Consider the following 21,622-nt stretch of genomic DNA (forward strand, 5'->3'; position numbering starts at 1 on the left):
CCTCGAGTCGGCGACTCGCACTTTGGACTTTCAATGACCGCCCTCTTGTTGCTGTTACTTTTTGAGATTCGCGAACGTGAGCACCCGAGAAACACACGGGTACGTTTACCTATGTCTATCTGAGAAGCTAACTCTTTCGCGTCTTTCATATCGCTCGGCCGACTAATTTTACTTTCGAGGCGGAAACAAATGCGTTCAAATTACTGAGAGATTTACTTGTCGGACGAATTCCGAGCACTTTTTAAATACTTCGCGCGAACGGCCGTATCGGGAACACCCATGAACGAATTCTAATTACGTTTCGTTTGCGAGTTTATTCGCTTGGTCTAGACTCACCTATAGACAGACAGAACGTGCGCGAACGAACACGTTTTTTTATTTATGCGCCGACACACGAGTTCGTTGATGTTCGCTCCGTTCGAACCCGCGGCGCCGTTCGTCCACGTTCTCATTTTTCGGATCAGTGTCGCCACCAGTCCGGTTCTATCCGATTTCGCCCGGCTTTGCCCGCTTTTTGCCAAAATTCAAAAACTGGAAGATAAATTTTCTCATATGACAAACATACATGACGAAATTTATTTTCTTGTCGCTCAGTGCGGCTGTGTTCTGATATATTCGCTGCTACAAATCTATAGTATACGCGACATAAACCGTGGATTTACAATAGTGGCAGCGAACGCACAAAATATGTATATATATATATATATATATATATATATTTTTTTTTTTTTTTTTTTTTTTTTTTTTTNTATTATCACACTTTTTATATATTATTTAAATGCTTTATTGTTATGTAGTTATTATTATAATGTATAAAATAATAAACAGGATACAAAGTAAGGGGGGATCCGGATGTTGCAAATGCTTCGAAACACCATATCTAATGGTAATCTTCTTTCTTTAACCCGGAAATAATCACCTGGGATCATTTAGATCCCAGTTAAAAGTCGCTATTATTAACAAACTATATCACCGACTTTTCTATGATTTATTATTATTTAGGGATATTATAAATATAAATTTACGTGCCACTTTTTGAAAAGGAAATGATGAGAAACCAAAAGAGATACTTAAGAAATGGAATAAGCACATCAAGTGTTCGTGATCGTTTGCGCAAACAAAATAAAGTGACTATTCCCGTGTTAAACGTTCTTCACTTCACTTCAAAGCGTTCGCAGCTTCGAGTGGATCCTGAGGCTCCTCAGGCTTTTTTCTTAGTTTGATACTCCATTCACCATTAGACACTCGGCGACCACGTCAGGACGCACCGGCGCGTTTTCTCGCTCCGCTCGCTCGACCCCGATTCCGCTTCTAATTCGATTCTGATAAACCGACATCGCGCTCGCGATGCACGTAATCTCATAACTACATCTATATCTGTTTGCGGAGGAAGACCTCGAGAGGAATCGCGCGCCGCGATTTTCCGACGCGACACAATTGCCCCGAGATGGCATTTATGCTTTCGCCCTGTTTGCTCCTAGAGGACCTCTACATCCCGGATTTATAGCCTCGCGATCTTTCCACGGGAAACATACGCCGGGTTGGCCTCGCGAGGCCAAGCCGACGAATCGATCGATCGTGGGGCGGGAAACAAGAAATTCCCGAAAGGGGATTTCTTGTCTCTCTCTCTCCCATGCGCCTTCGCCGCACCAAAACTGACCGTAACTGAGCAGCGTTGGAAGAGAGAGAGAGAGAGAGAGAGAGAGAGAGCGTATCAAAAATCGCACGTAACATCGACACGTCCTCCTCCCCTCCTCTCCCCCGCTGCACCGTAATCCTCTCGTATCAATATGTATTTATCGAGATACAAACTCGTGCTCGCGGAATTTGATTCCGACGTTCCCGCCGGAGTCCGTTTTGGGCCGAGAAAGTGTTCGCGCGCGGCGACCGTATTGATTCCGTGTACGCCTCGACTTTGCTTTGAAACACTCGAGATAAGAAATGATGTAAGAACGAGAGAGAGAGAGAGAGAAAGAGAGACGGAGAGGGAAGTGAGGGAGGGGAGGAGGAGCGGAAGAGCGCGCGCGAGACGAGAACGAGAGGAAATTGCAGAATGTCGAGGATGATTGATTATTTTCCCTCGCTTATCGGCGCGAGAGACGCGATGTTGAGAGAGACGTGAGAAAAGCGGCGTTATTATTCGCTATTCGCTGTGCTTCCTCGCGCGGATGGCGGATAACTCCCCGGCGTCTCGCTATCAGCGAGACAGCCGGGCGCTCTCCTCTTTTCACAGCCGTCGAGTCCCGACGCGAGCGGACAAAACGGGGCGCGCCGAAAATCACGATCGGCGAATCTCACCACGGGACCGAAGCCGGCTCTCTCTCTCTCTCTCTCTCTCCCTCGAGCCCTCTCGATCGTATTACAGAGTCGCGAAGTTGCGAGCGAAGGAAAGTCCCGCTTCCGAGTAAGCGCTCCGCGCAATAAAAATGCAAAGGACGTCTGGCCGCCCTGATTGCCTGAATACGGGTAGGGTCGGTTCTGTGTGTACCGCCTCGATTTCCGCGCGACGCGCCGGCCTGACACTCGGAGAAACTCGAAAGTGGAGCGACGCGGGGAGGACGAGAGACCGCTTCTCATCCCCTCCCTCGCTAATCATCCCCCCTACGGTAACGGTGATCGAGCAACCGGCGCGTCGAATCGCGTTTAATCGCGGGAGACGGCGTGAAGCGGCGCTCGCGGGATATTTCGGGATAACGTAGATGATAAGAAACGTCGGGTCTCCATCGACTTCTCTCTCTCTCTCTCTCTCTTTACTTTTTTCTCGCGTCTCATCTACCTCGTCGTCCTCGCCGGGGAATTTGGGTCGTTCGCTGAGACTCTGCTAGGAAGGGTGCGAGTTTTCACGCCGGCTCGACGCGGTGCAGCGATGCGACCGGGCCTCCTCTCTTCTCTTTTTACGATGACGGTAGGGAAGAGGGGGGGGGGGGCGCTGCAGCTATTGTCTAATCTGGCAGCTCGTTTCATTTCCCCGGCGATTTGTCCCGCGGTGCCATCTCGGGAACGTTAAATCCGCGAAGGCAATTTGGATATTGCCTCTACGTCGCGGAGGCCGTCGCGTGGAATTGCCGTGTAGCAAGTTGCGAGTTGAAACGAAACGTGTAGACGGGGGGAGCAAGGGGGAGAAGGAAGGGAGGAAGGAAGAGGAGGAAGAAGGAGAGGAAGGAACGCTGACGACGGGAACGACGAGACGGGGAAATAAGAGACGCGAGAGACGAAGCGCGGAATAAAGACGATCGTTACAACGTTTGAGCAGCGGCGCTCGCCCCCTCTCCTCCTTTAATCCGAGATTATATTTCCACGAGCTGCGTCTCCGTCGCGCGCGCGTTATGACAAAGCGCGTCAGCCGGGGTGACAGAGTACGATCGTAATACTTTTGTTAAGAGACAGCTATCCACCTAGCACGCAGAAAGGTCGACGGAGGGATGCTTATTTATCGAGTATTCGTGCCGCGTCACGTTCTCTCGGAGAGCGGCGTCAAATAAAAAGATCGGTAGGTAGGTGGGTACGCCGGCAGGAGGTCGACGGGTATGACGGTCGGGCAGGAGGAGGGTGAAAGCGTGCGCGAGATGCCGTATCTCGAACAAGAATTTCACGCGCGGAGCGCGTCCCCCCCCTCCCCGGTCAAAGTTCGCCGGGAGCTTCGACCAAGTTCGCCGCAACTCCAAGCCACTTGACATTATCTGTTTAGGGACGTCGTAATCCACCAACAGGCGTGAATAAGCAGCGATAATTAGCTACCCTTGACAGTGCTTAAGAAACTTCGCGACATGCACTTATTACCCTTCTCCTCCACCGGCGGTGAAGAGGCGAGCGAACGCTCTCGTTCATGCCGCTCGTCGAGAGTATTTTCAAAAGAAATTTCACTGTCACCGTAATGAATGGGATAACGATGGAATTTCCGCCTTCCGATATTTTTCCATTAATCTCTCTCTCCTTCTCTCTCTCTCTCTCTCTCTTATTGTCGCGGGCAAGCGGTCGACGGGCTAAAAATAGCGCGGACGATAATGGCAGCGAATTATTACTTTTTATCAGCCGACTCGCGCGGGTAAGCTGTCGGTTTGTGTTTCGTGGGATTTTATCTCCCCCCCCCCCCCCCCCGACCCCCNGAACCCCCGAGGGTACGTGCGTACGAGCGTACGTGCGTACGTGCGTGCGTTTGAAAATGGTGGAGAGAAATCCCGAATATAATTCACGAGGGCGCGCTGGAAAACCCCTCTCCCCTTCACCCCATCGCCCGGAGCCGACGTTTCCGAAGAGCGAGACTTTAAAATTCATTCAGCCGGCTTTTTGCGAAACTTCGCCGTGTATCGGTTTTCTCTTCATTTCCTCTTCCTCCCTCCCCCCCTCTCTCTCTCTCTCTCCGTGTCATTGTCAGATTTTGTTTCAGTTGAGTTTTCAAGTTCTCACCGAATAGGACTCCACAAAAGTGGTGTTCGATCGTTGATATCGCGGTAGGGAATGCTCATCGAGGTTATCGCGGCGAATCTCAGCGCGGCGGTCCGCTTGAATTTTGCATCGCGCGGGCGCTGATCAGCGTCGCAACGCTTGGGATCTCACGCTCGCTCGCTCACGGCCGAAAACCACGTGTATGTTTCAGACGCAACGAACACTGCCACAGGCCCGAGCTTCGGAGCTCCGGTTGGGAATCAAACTGCCGCGATTGGCCGCGAGGTAGTCTTCTCGTGCAGCGTTCGCAACATCGGCAAGTACAAGGTAATCACACGTCCCGGGCGGGGCGGTAAACGCGGGGAATGCGCGCCCGATTAAATTCGCGCGCGTTTCGCCCGATGGCGCACTTTATCCCGTGAATGGGATCTCGACTGCGCCGAATGCCCTCGGAATAGTCGGAGGAGTCGTCTTTGACGACCGTTTTTGACTCTTTCGCAATTCCTCCCGCGGCGAAAACTCCCCGGACGACTTCGGCGCTCTCAGCGCGACGAAGACGGAGTTTCCGGCGTGCGTTCGACGAGCATGCGTTCGAATGGCTGGTAAACTGCGTGGAAAAGTACTTTAAGTCTGACGTAAACGGCTGCGTGGCAAGTTAGAGGCTCATTACGGCCCGCTCGGAGCGTCCGGAAGAAGCAGACGCAAATCCTAGCGGAGCTTTCCATCGAGCGATCAGTACACGAGAAAAAGGGTCGCTTATCAGCGGCTAAATTAGTCGTGAGATATGGATAACCTGATACCTTGGCAGCCTGAGCAATTAGCACGTTGACTGCCGCGCTGATTTCCGTTGATACGCTGAAAGATTTCTTCGGATTTAATAAATTTTATCGCATCCAAAGAAATTTCATCATTTGCCCCGAGGAAATTAATGTGTTGATTATTAAGTACGATTTTTAGACTTTTTAAAAGCAATAACGTTTCAGATAATAATTGATTCATTTTACATTAAAATTAATAACCTTTCAATATCAGCGTTATTATAAATTAATAAAATATGAAATATATGATATAATAATGCTGCAAGATCAAAGAACGAATATGAAACTTAATATTTTTCCGTTTTATATTGTATAACTTGCTGTTTAGTTTTCATCTTCAGTCATGACACATTATAACATGTTATGATATATTATAATTGTTTCAACGTTTAATAATATACAATATGATTGTTAATATATACATATGATGCGGGATTTGACAACGATAAACCGTTATTTGGAAATATTAATGAAATACATCAATTGCGGTGTATTTCACTAATGTTCACTTATTAAATCTCATATTCTAAATTATTGCATCATTATGAAAAGTGAAAAGTTCAGAACGGCTTTTCATATCTATGCGTTATTAAATATAATATCAATTTAGTTATAAACTTTCGTAACTTAGATTATGTAAAAAAAGACTTCAGAACCAAATTATAAAGTTTTTCCAACAGTGTAGTTTTGAGGTCAACTGATCAGCGGAGGAATACATGTCAGAGTCGGCGATTGTAGTCTCTGAGGGGGAAAAGGAAATGAAGGAAGCTACGCATGTATGTCTGGAAGACGTAGGGTTATAGCGTCAGGGTTAATAATATATCCTCACGATGTTAGAAGCAAAATCTCGGGTTCGGGGAAACGTTCATGAAGCGAACAATTACATGTCAAGGTAGCGTGCGGAAAGTTTGCGGGGAGTTTTCAGTAAGTGTGTGGGCACTGCAGAGCAGCAGCAAGCAAACATCCAGAAAGCATTTAGGACATCTTTCACGAAAATAGGCCGGGGCAAACGGGAGTTGTCCGCAAGCTATCGAGAAATTTAATGCATAAGCACGTGATGAGGTAACAGCATGGAAGCGTTCATTTCGACTACAAACATTTCTCGAGCGACTCATCGGAAACTAATGATGGGCGATCTTTTAGGAAAGATCGATTTATGAATCGATCTTGAATCGAAATAACCAAGATCGATTTATTAAAACGATCAAATTGAAAAAATCAATTTCCTAAATTAGCATTTAAATATGTCTCTTCTCTTATTTTTTAAATACAATATATTAACTAAATCTAAAGTTAGTCGGCTTTATATAAAAATGATTCGATCCGTATGGAGTATGTTTTAAAGGATGAAGAATGAAGATGAAAATTTGATATGTGATCTAAAAATAAAGAGAGCACAGAGGCTTGTTATCACAACGAATCAGGAGGTCGATCTATTTTTACTCCCGATTGCTGTCACTCGAAGGTTGCGTAAACGAAGGGAGTATACGTTTCGACAATGCTTCGAATTGCATCCTTTGTCACGCGTGTTTGCGATAATCACAATGTAGTTTGAAGTCAAGTTTCTCAGATAAGCTTCTTATGTATTTAACTAAGTTTAGAGCATGAAATCATTATTAGTAATAATCAAAGCGTTTCCGCGTTCTGTGTGCAGAAGCCGTAAATGAAATATTAGCGTTCAGTCGAAATATCAGTTGAAGCAGTAACTAGGATTTCGACTTGCTGCAATTCTAGATCCTTGGTAGTAGCTTTTGCTCATAATCAATTTTGTCGTTACTCATATAATCCTCGGAATTTCCTAAATATTCGAATCTATATCAGATGTTGGTCCCAGTGTGAATTCTTCATTAAACGCAATATTGATGAATGAGCAGTATCGGTGGATCGGAAATCGATTCTCTATTGAAAGAATCGACTGAAAAAATCGATTTCTGAATTAAAAAGATCGACTTTCTAAAAACCGATATCGTCCGTCACCGGGAACTTCCCTGACCGCTTCCTTTTCAACCGGGCTAAAGGGGCGAAAGAGATTCCGCCGATGACGCTGGAACTCGCGCGTTCGGACGACCGACCGGGTGAACGGCGCGCCCCGTCACCGGGGATCGTTCGGCGCTTTATCGCGAAACGCTGGAAACAGAAATAAAGTGGACAAAACGCGACGTAACAACAAATGCCGAACATCTCGAAATCGCGGCCGTTGAGGGTCACGTAGCCGCTCGCTGGATACGTGCCACGCGGCAATATTGAATCGCCGCGAGAGTGAGAAGTTCACCGTAAAAATGTCTCTCTCTCTTTCTCTTTCTCTCTCTCTCTCTCTCTCCTTGCGCTCCACCGACAAGCGCGCGCGCGCTTAATCTTCAACGGCTTCGCGCGTCTCCATCGTCAACGGAGGTGAAACAAATCGCGGTTAGGTCGTGGCGAATCGCGGGTCTCCGCTCCCGGGAGCTTGTACTTTCGCTGAGAAAAGCCGAGGAAAAAATCATTTCCCGTCGACACTCGGGGAGATCCTTAATCCGAAAAGGAGCGGAGAAATAAGTCGCAGAGCTGAATCAAGAGAGAGAGAGAGAGAGAGAGAGAGAGAGAGAGAGAACACGTGTCTCAGAGGGTCAACGACGTCGTGCAATGGTTGTTCCAGTATGTGTGTTATCTCTCTTCCTGAAATAAAACTGGGAAATATGTTCGCACGGACGTGAGCTGTCCCGAAAAAGTGCATTCACTCTGCTCGTTGAGATGTTACTTTCGAGGTTCCGCTTCATTATCTAAATTAGATAATTTTATAATTTTATAATTAATTTTCAAATTAAATTTATAAAAGCGCGAAATATATACGCTGTGTTAATTAATAAGATTAATATTACACGTTGTGTTAATTAGTAAAATTAATATTGCTAAAGCATCGTATTTTTATACGTTTGAGTGTGATGAATTTACATAAAAGTATTTCTCATTTTTGGTAGCGTATTAACGATCGAAGTTTATATCATTTTACATCATATTATATCATTTTACGAAACATTCCGTAAACATGCGCGTTTGCATAACTTTTATATCAGCGTATGAATTCGGAAACAATACAGAAGATTAATATCAGGTGAGCGCGGTGGAATTGAAATGAAATAAAAACGAGTTCTAGATATTAATACAGAAGCAGTATTGAGCGGAATCTGACTGGCTGTCTGAATCACCATGACCAGGATGCTATTTTTTCTTAACGCTTAAGAACAACTAAGAGCATATAATTTATTAGTAAGTTATACTATTCTCGTCATACTTTTAATATTTCACGGCTCAAATACATAAGTCCTTTTGGGTCAAGTTATAACCAACGCTGCCATTTATAGCGAATAGCTCGTAATTATAATGAGTAGCTGAAAATTATAGAGAGAGAGAGTATTTTTACTTAGAATAATTATTGAAATTAACTTTTTATAACCTAGGGGGAAAAATTTTCCATGAATATTACTCGAGTGTAGCACACTGAAAGAAAAATAATGCTACGTCCAGATAATATTCACTTAATCCGGATGAAATGAAAATGCTCCGAGGCTCCTTAGCAAATATTTACTCGAACGTAGCAATTTTCCTTTCAGTGTGTCAACATAGAAAAAAAGATGACCGACTTTGCATATCGAGAATTCAACGTCACCGTTTATGCCTAAAACTTCGACATAAAAACGAGACGATGTATCAGCGAGTCGAATCACGCTCGGGCGCGCCCTCGAAGACTGCTCGGAGTGCGCGATCTCGGGGTGCGAGAGAGATTGCCGGCGGCGGCCTCTCTGCATTCCTCGCGGTTTTCCAGGTCGGCTGGCTACGCGCGTCCGATCAGACGATCCTCTCGGTTCACACGAGGACCGTGACGCACAATGCGCGTATCTCGGTGTCGTACGAAAGCGGCGGAAGCGCCGGCTCCGGCGCGTCCGCCGGCGCCTTCGGGGTCACCGGTAGCAGCCAGGCCGCGGAGGACAACATAGTCAACGGCACGTGGCGTCTGCACATTCGCCAGCTGAAGGAGTCCGACAGAGATTGCTACATGTGCCAGATCAACACCGACCCGATGATATCCGAGCTCGGCTGTCTCGACATACACGGTGAGTGTCGCGCGCGTTGCGTCCCTTTATCTTCCTCCCCCTCCCCCTCGCTCCCTACTTTCCCCATTGTCCGGTCGCGCGCGGTGCACCCACCTGCGGGTCATATCTTGCGATTACACCGATGATCGTGGATATCGACGCTCTTATCAGCGTCTCGCCTTTTATCCCCTCCCTCATTTCCCGCTCCGATTCTCGCCCGCGAGGGGGGAATCGATTCTAATTGCGCACGAAGCGCTTAGACTTCGCCGGGTCGGCCGTCACCGGCTCGCGAGGTAATGCATAACGCGAGGGTCGTTTAAATATTTATTCATCATACGGATCATGCAAATCTCGCGCGCGCGCGCACCGAGAGGATAACCGGAGAAACGGTTATCCCGCGCGAGGTCCCTTTGAGTCCGCCCGGAAACGGAACAGCGCGGAGAACGCGTGCAGCGACGTACAAAAGATCCGCTTCGTAAAATTACTCCCCCCTCCCCGCTACTTCGTCCTCCTCCTCCTGCGTCGCGTCTTCCCTGTCTCGAATGTTCCACTTAAGCGTACCTATTCTCGTTCCTCGTCTTCTCCGACGCTCCGGCCGTAAACGCTTCTCGAGGATACTCGTCCCTTCGTAGACGGTCGACAAAGTGGCGGTTTTGCGTAATGACTTTCATAAAGTACCCGCACGCAGGGGGGTGGGCGGGGGAGGGGAGGGAAGACGTTACCCAGTTACTCGGAGACGACGACCCGCAGGAGCATGATGGGAGAAGGAAGAGGAGGAGGTGGAGAAGAAGGAAGTGAAGAGGTCGTCCGTTCGACAGGCGGACGGCCGTTACGTACTTATCGTTTCTCCCCGCAGTGCCGCCGGACATCGTTTACGGCGGAGACACCAGCGCGGACCTCGCAGTGGCGGAGGGCGACAACGCGACCCTGAGCTGTCGGGCGACGGGACGTCCGCCGCCGAGGGTGTCCTGGCGCAGGGAGGACGGCGAGCCGATCGTCATCAGGGCGTCCACGGCAGGTACGGCGACCGAGGAATCGAATGATCGCGCGACGACGGTGCGGTAACACAATGACAGCTGCTTCGTGGTAACGGCCGCGAATAATAACGCGTTAATAATAACAACGGGTAACGGATACTAATAATAAATAAGACACAATTCGGCCCCGAATAGAATATAAATGCTATCGCGGCGATAATGATAATGATAATAACAAATGGGAACAATGGCGCGAACAACGGGCCGCGGGAGATGGACGTCACACGGGCGCGCGCGCGGCTGGGTTGGTAACACGCGCGCGTTAACTCGCGTTAATGGCGGCGCGTTAACTCGATATACCGATGGGATAATTAAGCGCCGCCGATACATCTCGGTTAGCTCTCCTCCCCTACGGTAGTTGAGCGAGAGGTAGGCGTCGTGTCGCGTCAAACCGCTATCTATTATCGGGACGAGAGATCCTTTCCCAACTGACTCGCACTTAACGTTATTGTGTCGCCTCGCGGAGGAGATCGATCGCGTCACGCCCCGGAGGATCCGAGAGATCACGCGAGAGAAGTCGCGCTCTCCACACGGTCGCGACCACCCCCGCAGCTCAACCTTAGAAATCGACTCGGCCACCGGTGTGTGATTACACGAAAGTGACCCACCCCTCCCCGCCGCAATCTTTCTCAGCTCGACGTTGCGATTTAAAAAGCGCGAGATTTCCGAAGGCTTCCCTTAACGAAGAATCGACGCGAAGTTTCGTTGCGGAGAGAGAGAGAAAGAGAGAAAGTTACGACTGTTTGTCGATATTTCTCTCGTCGTCGTCGTTCCGTAACGATGTCTCGACGACGACGATGACGACGACATTCGCGTTCCGGTAGATTGAAGGAACATATACAGAGAAAGTGGTCGCATTGGAGGAAAGAGAGAGAGAGAGAGAGAGAGAGAGAGAGAGACGGGCTTCCCGAACTCGTATAGTGGATACATAGATTGAGTGTAAGGACGCGGACGAGTGGGTGTAACGAGTAAGCTCGTTGAAACAAGTTCCTCTTTGTGAACTGGTCTCGAAGGATGAAACGAGAGAAAGGGGAGAGAGGAGGAGGAAGAGAGACAGAGAGAGAGAGAGAGAAGGACAACTCTTGCAACCGAGCGAGCGGATACGAGGATTTTCTCTCAACGGTATCTCGATCTGTGCGTGGGTGTAGCGCACATTACACACACACACACACACACACACAAGTGGAGGTCGAGTTGCCGCGCGTAAATTGGCGCATTCGCGAGTCTCCCAGGTTGGCGAAACTAGTAGTCGGCATAAATATCTCCACGCGGTCCACGCGATCGGCAATCCTCGAATAGTCGAGTCTAGTCGAGCCACCGCTCTGCTATCCTTCGGGATCCTTATCAACGTTCAGCTTGTTATATACCGACAACCGCACCCGCGCGCGCGCGCGCGGCTCTTCTCAGGAGAACTCTGCAAACTCGTTAGCGTTCGCTCGCTCGCTCGCTCGTTCACTCACTCATCCGCTCACTCGGTTACTCACTCACTCACTCACTCCTCACTCACTTACTCACCTGCTCGGCCAACTCGTTCAGCCACCTAAGTAATCCAAGAATCAAGCGTGTATATTTTCCCGCGCGTCCTCTTCAGCCCGCCACTCCGTCTCTCCGCGTCGGAATCCGCGTTTCCGACCTGGCGAAACTTTTAACGTGTTTCGTTTCGTCGCCTCTCTAACGGCTCTCTCTCTCTCTCTCTCTCCCCTCTTTTCTCTCATTCTTTCTCCACTGGCTTTGTAATCGGGAAATGGAATAGTTCGGACGTAACGGAGTCGAACTTGGTTGTTTTTCCCTTGTCGGGACGAGCGGAAAGCCAAGAACGGGATCGCGATCGATCGATCGCTCTTTTCTCATCCCCCCTTCTCTCTCTCTCTCTCTTTGTCTCTCTTTTTTTCTATTTTCTTTCGAGCAGCGGCAGGACATGCAGCGGGGTAAAGTGTGTTGTCCCGTGTACGCAGGTGGTAGCACTTTCGAGAAGCACGACCACTACAACGGCTCGCTGCTGCATTTCCACCGTGTCGAGAGGCGGCAAATGGGGGCGTATCTCTGCATCGCCAGCAACGACGTGCCGCCAGCGGTTAGCAAGCGGGTGACGCTCGCTGTCAATTGTAAGCCCGATTCTCTCACCCGATATTATCCAACTGGTCGATCCGATCCGCCAATTATCCATCCCGGAAAGTAGCACGCCGATAGCGTCGCGGGGGAAACAACGGCCGTGGTAACGATCGCTCAACGGCGCGCTAAGTTGTCGATTGTCCCTCTCTCCCGAGGGAAAGGAATAAAGGCAAAACAGGGGGAAAGAATAAATATATACTATAAGTATATTTAGGACCCCGCTTATGCTGCACTCGCTGTATCTATTCTTGGAGTGTCTATAATTCAATATACGTCGGCCTTCTTCGGGAGCCGAATTATTGGACTTCGCCTCTTTTAATTATTCGGCTTTTGAAGAGTTCTAATTACGGGTGTGCTCCGGATGTACTGTAATTGAAGAGATAGAAATGCGGAATCGGGCAGTTCGGTTTCCGAAAAGGTTCCGGCGATTCGTGCTTGTACGCAGTAAAAAAGACTTCATGTTAAACTTAACGCATTTCACGTGTCCCGAACGGTCCGCTGAAATGTTCCGTATTAATTTAACGCAAGGTGAGTATGTTGAAAAGTAACGCAAATATTATGCCGAGAATTAACACAAAACTAACGTAGTTAGTCGACGCACACTGAAGTATTAAATGTTATTTTAACACTCACACATGTGTGGTGAATATCAACACGTTAACAGCAGAATGTTGTAATGTTGTAAGATAACATAAACACAATGTTAACACGTGTTAAATTAGCATACAAGTATGTTACAAATTTGACATAGATTTTAAACAAGGACTGATTTTAACACACGAGTACATGTTTTTATTATGTAATGTGATATATATATATTTTAATACAATATCAATATAAGTATTATAGAGTATGATAAATCATAACAATACATACATACATACATATATATATATATATATATATATATATATATATATTATTATTATACTCTTGTAGTGTGGTACCTGTATTTCTATTCTCTCTTACATACGAGTACACAGATACTTACGAAAACGAGTATACTTATCTACTGACTCTTATGCCGTTTCTCCGTAGTCGCACCCGTTGTAAAAGCACCGAACCAGCTGCTGGGTGCTCCTCTGGGCACGGACGTGCAGATGGAGTGCTACGTCGAGGCGTTCCCGAACACGATCAATTATTGGGTGAAGAATCAGCACGAGGGCACGGAGGACGAGATGTTATTGGAGGGGTGAGCGCGCGTTCGATCTCGTTATTATTTTTCGTAGTGTAAATAATCCACTTCGCGATGTAACGGCACACTCGTGGAAAAGTGGGTAAAAAGAGAGAGAGAAAGAGAGAAGGAGGAGGGTAAAAAGTAAGAAGAAGGAAGAAAGAAAGGGAAAGAGAGAATAGAATAAAGGGAAGTTGAGAATTGAAGTCGCCCGCGAGCACGCTCGATGGGCCCGCTTCGCTCTGTAATGCCCGTCTCGCCCCGGCGTGCGGAAAATATTCTCAGGCATTCTTGTCGTTGCAATGCGCAGACCGAAGTACAGAGTGCGGGAGGAACGTACGGGGTACACGGTCTTGATGTGGCTCCTAATCAAAAGGTTCACGGAGAAGGATGTCGGTAGTTACAAATGCGTCTCGACGAACAGCCTGGGAAAAGCGGACGGAACTCTCAGACTGTACGGTGAGTTTGCGTTCTGCCGTCTTGCCGTGGTGTGTGTGTGTGTGTGTAGTAGACGAGTTTCGTCTGTAATTTTACGGCACAGGATCCTCGAGATCTTCCTCGCGCGCTCTTTATTTTCAGAGATTAAAATCGGCTCCGACAGAGGGTCGCGCGGGAAGGATCACGTGTCCATTATCGGTGGTAAGTGTAGCGTGTATTATCTCTCCCTCATCCCCCCCCCCCTCTCTCTCTCTCTCTCTCTCTCTCTTACTTACGAATATCCGGATATCCTCACGCGAATATCTCATCCAGCTTGACACTGTTATTAACTTTATTATTTCTACATAATTTGATTACCTTGGCACGTCAATTTGAAGAGCGAAAGAGGAAAAGAGAGAGAGAGAGAGAGAGAGACAGACAGACAGAGAGTACATCCGATTCCGTGGGCGGAATCTCACGTTCATCGATCGCGGTGTTCTCTCAAAGGAGTAGTTTCTGCAAGGATACGATTCCCGCAGGTTTGGCCGAAGCCGCTCAAAGTTCCGGCGGCAGCAACGGCGGCGGAGCGTTCTCCGGAAGCGGTAGCAGCTTGTCGCACATCCTATCAATGTTTCTCTTCATACCGATACTCTGGCCGCGGTGAAGAAGGCATCCACTACTGGTCACCGCTAAGCTACTTAGTGCCGGATGACTTTGTGCCAAAAGACAAGAATGTAGAGAGAGCGAGGGGGAGAGAGAGAGAGAGAGAGAGTGTGTATGTGTGTGTGTGTGTGAACGAGCGAGTATAAGGTAGTGTGAAAGAGAGATAATGAGAGAGAAAGAGAGTGAAAAACTGCGCTGTAGAGAGACGGAGAGAGAACGTATGGCGGTGCGACAGCGAGAGCGAGAGAGAGAGAGAGAGAGAGCGAAAGAGAGAGAGAGAGAGGTGAGAGTGAAAGAGTGAGAATGAGATAATAAATTGGAGTCTTCGGTACTCCAGATTCTTCCTACTTTCCTTTCCTACTCCGAAGAGTGTCGAGGACATTTTTAGATCAATGGATGTTGTGTCAATGTACGCGCCGCTTTAGACTCGCGTCTCGCGTAGATCGACCGCCATGCGAACCGTCGACACGCGGATCGACGAATTCCGCGGATGAGAGAGAGGAAGGGTGGTTGCCGTCGCGGGGATGCTTAACGAATCGATAATAATAATAATCAACGGTCATTTTGTCATTGGTTTATTATGCGCTGCTGACTGACTTTGGACGTCGGAGAACTTTGATGTTTCGAAATAAAAGTAACAATCGAACGTTGTATATGTTGTCTCATGTCTTGCCACATTCTGTCAACATTCACTTCAAGTCCCCAAGCGATATTAAAAGTTATTATTAGTTATATTTTATTAGGTACTAAATACAGTTGCAAGAAGATAAAAAATGGATCCCTATACGCGATATTTAAAAAAAATTCATTAACATTGGGTAGGAAAATTAAAGCATCTTTTCTTGACTGGAAAAAATGTTCAAAATCCAACGATCCAGCTAATAAGACATGATGTCAAAATGTCTTAATGACATCTTAATGACATTGGAGACGTCATTAAGACGTTATTAAGACGTCATGTAACGTTACCTTGTTAGCTGGAGAACTGTAACTTCTGCAAAAATAATGATAATAAGGTAGTGTAATAAGCATTTCATTCTTACAAGTCTTTAGTTATCAAATATATATTTTGGAATATAAAGTTTACTTATATTTTACGAAAATTCTAAACGGAATATAAATTGGAGTCCGTCAAACGGGCGCGCGTCAAAATATTTATTGAAATTATCAGGTTGTATTGCGCGAATAAAAATTAATATAAAAATGGTGCTTGCACCATTTAAAAGTACGAACCTTCCTCTTTAATTTACATACAGTCAGACTTTGGTGCGATTTTTTTTCGCCATTTTATTTAATGTTGAAGCAAAAATGACCCTTTGGCTTTGAACGCTCGAAGATGGCGAATGAGTCGATTTATGACACTTATCAAAATATGTGAATAAAGAGCTGAAAAGTTTTCCATTTAGAATGTATTTATCATATTTTTCATACAAATAATTGTCGACATAAAAATTCAATCAAAGTATAAAGTTGACAGTTAAACAATCACCGTTTTTCATTAAACTCGATATACCTTGGCGAAGAGTAGCAGCAATTTAATGATCTTTACATGCATAAAAATGAAAAATTTCGAGCTGTAAAATGCTTCATGAACTATCTCATTATCATTATTCGTATCAAAGTTATAATTCCGCTGGAATTTCGCTTATTATTCACAATAGAGTCGAAGTGTGTCCACCCCGCCATTGAGTCACATACAACTGAAAAAATGAAAATATGTCTGCTTCGTCTTTGAGTCGTACTACTATCTCGAATCATTGGTTAAGGACGGTGGCGGCTCGTAGCGGAGCATTCGGAATTAATTTTCAACAAAACCCATTATTTTTGCAGGCTAATGGATAGCCTGGCGTCCTCTTACGGTGTTGAGCAAAACTCGATTTAATAAAAAGGTTCGAGTCTCGGCTAAATGATGATCAAACTTGGCGTGTAGCGCTGCGAATTAGTTCTAAAATCTCCGCTACGAGTCGCCACCTACCTTTATGAAGAGCGGGTCGTAATACAAATCAACGATAAGTCAGAAGCTTTTCTATTTCTCAAGTAATAATATTCAACGATGGATTGGATATTAAAAATTTTTAAGGGCCTCACTGCAAAATCCGGATCTGTACGTCCCTAATGGAATATTATAAAGAATATTCAAAAAAATATTGAGTAGGTAAGTATAATTTGCACGAAAAGGTGGAAGGTGTACATATCGCGGAAAGTGCAGCTCTTGCGTCCGCGCGAGCGATGATTAGTAACCGCGCGTATTGGACTTACACCTGCATATGCAGATACTATCTTCGTGCTTTCACCATGCGAGGTCTCCAAAGTCAAATCTGGATTCGCTCTTGTCTCCCGCCGGGCCTCAGGTATTCCAATGTCGCTCCGGTCGACCTCAAACACCTGGCAACTTTGTCTTTTTTAGTAAACAACTTGACAATCTTTGTCATTGAAGAATATACGATACTAATGGTCGATTGATGAATAAGGAAAAACGGTGGGTATTTTTTCTTCATTCGTAGAGACGTATCAAACGAGCCCAGTGGTTGATTCGATCAAACAATTTTCTCGTGTGAAGAACCTACGAGGGCTCCTAACCTATACCGTATCAACCATTTTTACAGGTGTTGGAATTTTAACGAATTTTGACAGGGTACTAAAAGCGCATATGATAATAAACGTGACACAATTACAACGTGCTGCGATACAACAATACAATTATAATATCTCACGACACACAGAAGAATGTAGCTTGTCTTTTTCTTCCATTGGCGCTACAACCCCTTATAAGACTTAGGCCTCTCTGACGTACGCATATGGCGCGTGCAGATTATACACATGCATACAGGACCTACAGTCAAACTCCGGTTCCGAACGGCAATTGGAAAAGAGGTTATCATAGCATGAATACTCTTTGGTGGTTCGCCAGATCACCGAAGAGGCGCCGCGAGCGCGTGAACAATTTCTCCGGCTCTGCCGGGAAATCGAAACCGGGACTTCTGGCATAGCGGACAAACTGGTGCGCTGTTTACCATGCGACACTCATGGAGGTTATGAGCTGTCATAAAATTACTCTCATTTTGGACTCTGCCGTCATATGAGCCGCTGAGCAATTTGGTAATTGGACTACTCAGATCCCTCTTTAGTGTAAAATATAACAACGTGCGAATATCGATTGTATACCTTGTCTTACTCGTGTAATCTTGCAATCAGTAGTATGACCGAAGTTGCTCCCGCGTGCATCATGGCGGAATCCGAAGGTACAGGCGCCACCCTGGAGTGGATGCGTCCCGACCAGGTGATGCGGCTGTACCGTATGAAAGTGAAGAAGCGTTACCTGCAGGCGCGCATAACGCGCAGTGAGGCGAGCGATAGCCAACTACAGCCTACCGGGGATCCCGATCAGTTTCATTTCAGTGTTCCGCAACGCTCGCAAAAGCGCAAGAACCCGTTCGCGATCGGTGAGACGTGCAAGAAGCAGAAGGACGAGCTGCCGACCGGATTGGAGATCAGCAACGACAACACGCTGTTCGAATTGTTTCACCTCGAGGTCCAGCGGGAGAAGCAGACGGCCGAATCGCTGTCTTCGGACGGCTCGCTGACGTTCGCCAACGTTCTCTCGAAATTGGAATCCAGCGTGCACACCGCCGACGTGGGTGCACCGAAGGGCGAGAAGTGCATTCCCATCGATTGGACGTTGAAGACCAAGATGAAGTTTCTATCTCTGAGGCCCTTCCCGTGGAACGGAAAGCTGAAGACGAGCGAGGAAGCGTCCGGTACCACGGGATTCGTCAGGTGTCTGAATATCCGCGAACAGGAGACAACGTTGGACACGAGTCCGAACGCGAGGTGAAACCTTAACGGCCGCCTTTCTCTAATTCGCCAAATGGCATACTTGAATCGAACATTCTCGCAGGTTTCACCAGTGCTGCCTGATATGGCAGCATCCGTCGCTGCCGTGGCTGGAACTGTTTCCCCGCACCGCCGGCAAAGTGAGCGCCAGTCTGGCGAGCAACGCATCGATAGCCAACAGTCAGTACATGAAGGAAGCGCTGCACGGGGACTGGCGCGACAGTTTCAGATCCCTGTTCCACCTGCTGCGCGCGAGACAGTGTCCCTACTTTTACGTGTGCGCGAACACGTTCACGGCGCTCTTCCGCGCCGCCGGTGTCTGCGGACTGTCGGAGATGCACGCGCTCCTCACGCCCACGACGCGCGGATTCCGCCAGGCGTTGAAGCAAGAAGGTGGGAGGAAGCCCGGACTTACCTTCGGGCGGAATGGTCGACTCGCGATTTTAAATCGAAGTCTCGAGATCTTCGTCCGAAATTAGCACTTGCTCGCTTTATTTCGTCATACGACGTTTCCGATTTCTCTTTTCAGAAATAGAATACTCCATGCCTTTGAGGAAGGATCAAAAGAGACGGTCCGGGACTGACAGCGACAGCAGGACCGTGGACGTCGGTATGTCGAATTCGGGGACAGCGGAACATCGGGAAGGGGCTGGCGATTACGAGGAGCTGGAGGAGGAGGAGGACGAGGCTCAGGACGCGTGGCTCGAAAGTCTGGGCGTGGAGAACTCGGAGATCCGGAAGATCAATCATTCTCAGGTACGCACGGCCGGGCGAATCGACCGAGCGGATATCGTATCGTGCGTCCAGTTCCGTCCTAAGAAGCACGCTTTCAGGCGAGGGTGACGTTGGAGAAGGAGAGCGAGGGGGACAACATGAGGCAGTCTCTGGTATTCGTCAAAGGCGTGGAGGCCCAGGCGTTATTTAACTTCCTGATCAACTGCAAGTCGGCCACAGCGACTACCGGCGCGCTGGCCGGCGTCCCTCCTACGCTCCTCGCACCGACGGCCTTTCACGGCGCTTCGTTGAAACCGCTCAAGGTAAGGCATCGTCCTCCGGACAGACGTGCCTTCGTACTCAGCAGCGGTTACCGTCGCTGCAGGCGTATCCAGGATCGCAGACTTTTATCACGTAGAATTTCTCATTTTTGTTTATCACAATGAGCTACGTTATCACGCATTGTCTACGCACAAACAGATCGGTCTCCCCTTCTTAACCGAACTGGCTGTACTGGTTCGGGAAATTTGCACGAACGTTGAAGCGTGTGAACCGCGTACGTACGTGTGCGTAAATTTGCCGAGCCAACTAGTTCGCAGCCAGCTGGGAGGAACGGACCGTGTTGGGTTTTACGTATTGAACGTCCGATTCTCTGGTTGCATCAGCTGCGTCAGCGCCTAACGGTGTCCGTGTGAATTCTCTCGGTCGCAGGTCCGAGAAAGCATGGTGCACGTTAAGAACGAGCAGTATCACTCCCTCGAGCTGAAGGGACCGCTCTTGCCGCACGTGTTGCCCTCCCTCTGCCACTTGATGGAGTCCAGTCAGTTGGAGCAGTACTCGGCGAGCTGCGCGCAACTGCCGGCGACAACTTCCTTCTCCGTGGCGAAGCACGGCGCTGGTAAGCGGACAGATCGAGAACCGGGATGTCCCGTGAGTCGAATTAACCGCCGAGTGTAATTCCGTCCGCATTTCTGCAGGTGAAGCGGCTGTCGTGGAAGGGGAAGGTGCCGCGAAGATGCCGCCCAATATCTTCGGGCAGGAAAACCTGAGCGACTGTGGCTTCAGTAAGGAGCTGTTGAGGCACTTCTGCGACCCCGACCCGGCCAGGATAGAGGTTTTGGAAAGCTTGAAGTTCTCCAACGGATTGTACACGTGGTCGTGATGGCTCGCGAGGTTCAGAAATACGCGTCTGAATGCGCGCGAGATTTAAGCAACGAGAGAGAGGCAGTCCACGCTTCGTCCTTAGCAGGGAGAGATGGAATCAAGTACACTTCGAGTGATGCTTCTCTCTCTCTCTCTCTTTCCCCGAGTTTTTCATGAGTATGTTGTGCGGGACACGACTGAATCGATGTAATCGAAACTTTCTGAAATATACGCGAGATCTTCGCGAGTAGCTTGAAATGCGGCGAATTCAAGGGCGACACGTGGCGATATATTTGCAAGAGGTTACATGGAAAAAAATTGTCTTACAAATCAACGATGGATATTCTAATATGTATGCAAGAATATAATAATATCCTTAGAAGATTTTTAATCTTGAATTGAGTGCAAATAATAGAGAGAGAGAGAGAGAGAGAGAGAGAGAGAGAGAGAGAGAGAGATGCATCAATAGAAGTTCAAGTCAAATCAAGACTAAGGTATTCATAGTCGGATTTTATATTTAAGATCCTTCAGTTCATCCTCAGATGCTTGGCAGCCAATGTAATAAACCACGCAGCATCTGAAGATGATAAGTCTTAAACATAAGATCTGACTATGACATATCGGCTTAAAAATCTAAGAAGATTATAACACGTTATCGCTTGTATGTGAGAGCATCTATCATTGAATTCTCTGTCATTTAAGACTCCCTTTTCCGTGTATATAACATACGCAGTTGGCTCTGATACAGCTTCATAAAGTTTCGATTGTTGATCTCGATGTCGCGTTCGTGTCGTGTACTTGACTCTACGCTCTCGATCTTTTCACAAGCGTGCGAAACGAATCAACGATGATTCGCGAGCGCTTGATTCACGTCGTTACATCGCTGACTTGTAACGCCTGATTTACAGGGGATTCAGTCTCACACGGAGCTTTAACGGAAACGAGACTTTTCGACACGCTTCCGACACGCTCCGATATGATTGTACGACGCACATGCGCGAAGAGACTGCGATCGTGGTGTTTGCATTCTGTACTTGTAAACGTGGTTAACAACAAGCGGTAGGGCTATAAAAGTAGTATTTATAACAAGTAAGAGTGAGAAATTAACCAATCACAGTCGATTATTCTCCTTACTTTCGAATGTGATTGGTCAATTTCTTGGTCTTACTTCTTACGAACATATTCCTGCTGTCCATTGTGGACCGCGTTTTATTGACGTGTAATTTAACGCGAAACTCGTATGCTCCCCCCCCC

At 47.5% G+C, this 21,622-nt stretch overlaps 2 protein-coding genes across 4 annotated transcripts in view; both read left to right on the top strand.

The window, feature by feature from the left end:
- Positions 1–14,825, top strand: part of LOC106746872 (lachesin-like) — a 39,881-nt gene extending 25,056 nt beyond the window's left edge. The window contains exons 2-9 of the mRNA XM_014623991.1: positions 4,598–4,713; positions 9,007–9,295; positions 10,131–10,292; positions 12,267–12,416; positions 13,462–13,615; positions 13,908–14,056; positions 14,177–14,236; positions 14,554–14,825. Of these exons, the coding sequence (XP_014479477.1) occupies positions 4,598–4,713; positions 9,007–9,295; positions 10,131–10,292; positions 12,267–12,416; positions 13,462–13,615; positions 13,908–14,056; positions 14,177–14,236; positions 14,554–14,678 (1,205 nt within the window). The 3' untranslated portion in view covers positions 14,679–14,825. The remainder of the gene's footprint in view (positions 1–4,597; positions 4,714–9,006; positions 9,296–10,130; positions 10,293–12,266; positions 12,417–13,461; positions 13,616–13,907; positions 14,057–14,176; positions 14,237–14,553) is intronic.
- Positions 14,826–16,982: 2,157 nt separating this feature from the next.
- Positions 16,983–20,800, top strand: LOC106746727 (protein downstream neighbor of son homolog). 3 transcript variants are annotated; one of them, XM_014623610.1, is made up of 8 exons: positions 16,983–17,156; positions 17,284–17,776; positions 17,873–18,508; positions 18,576–18,904; positions 19,041–19,267; positions 19,345–19,548; positions 19,937–20,123; positions 20,203–20,800. In XM_014623610.1, the coding sequence occupies exons 3-8, from the start codon at positions 17,877–17,879 to the stop codon at positions 20,385–20,387; spliced, it is 1,764 nt and encodes a 587-aa protein (XP_014479096.1). In that variant the 5' UTR covers positions 16,983–17,156; positions 17,284–17,776; positions 17,873–17,876; the 3' UTR covers positions 20,388–20,800. The 3 variants fall into 3 exon arrangements, with proteins under 3 accessions (XP_014479096.1, XP_014479098.1, XP_014479097.1); XM_014623612.1 differs by having other exon boundaries at positions 17,876–18,508; XM_014623611.1 differs by having other exon boundaries at positions 16,983–17,776.
- Positions 20,801–21,622: the final 822 nt, after the last annotated feature.

Source organism: Dinoponera quadriceps, unplaced genomic scaffold (assembly GCF_001313825.1).
Source record: "Dinoponera quadriceps isolate SergipeBrazil2010 unplaced genomic scaffold, ASM131382v1 scaffold1565, whole genome shotgun sequence".
In the NCBI taxonomy this organism is placed as follows: Eukaryota; Metazoa; Arthropoda; class Insecta; order Hymenoptera; family Formicidae; genus Dinoponera; species Dinoponera quadriceps.

Bases quoted from the DNA above. Each gene is read 5' to 3' on its own strand.
- LOC106746727 (XM_014623611.1), top strand. From the start codon at position 17,877: ATGACCGAAGTTGCTCCCGCGTGCATCATGGCGGAATCCGAAGGTACA. The intron at 18,905-19,040 runs GTGGGAGGAAGC...TTCTCTTTTCAG, and splicing joins CCAGGCGTTGAAGCAAGAAG to AAATAGAATACTCCATGCCT. The intron at 19,268-19,344 runs GTACGCACGGCC...GCACGCTTTCAG, and splicing joins GGAAGATCAATCATTCTCAG to GCGAGGGTGACGTTGGAGAA.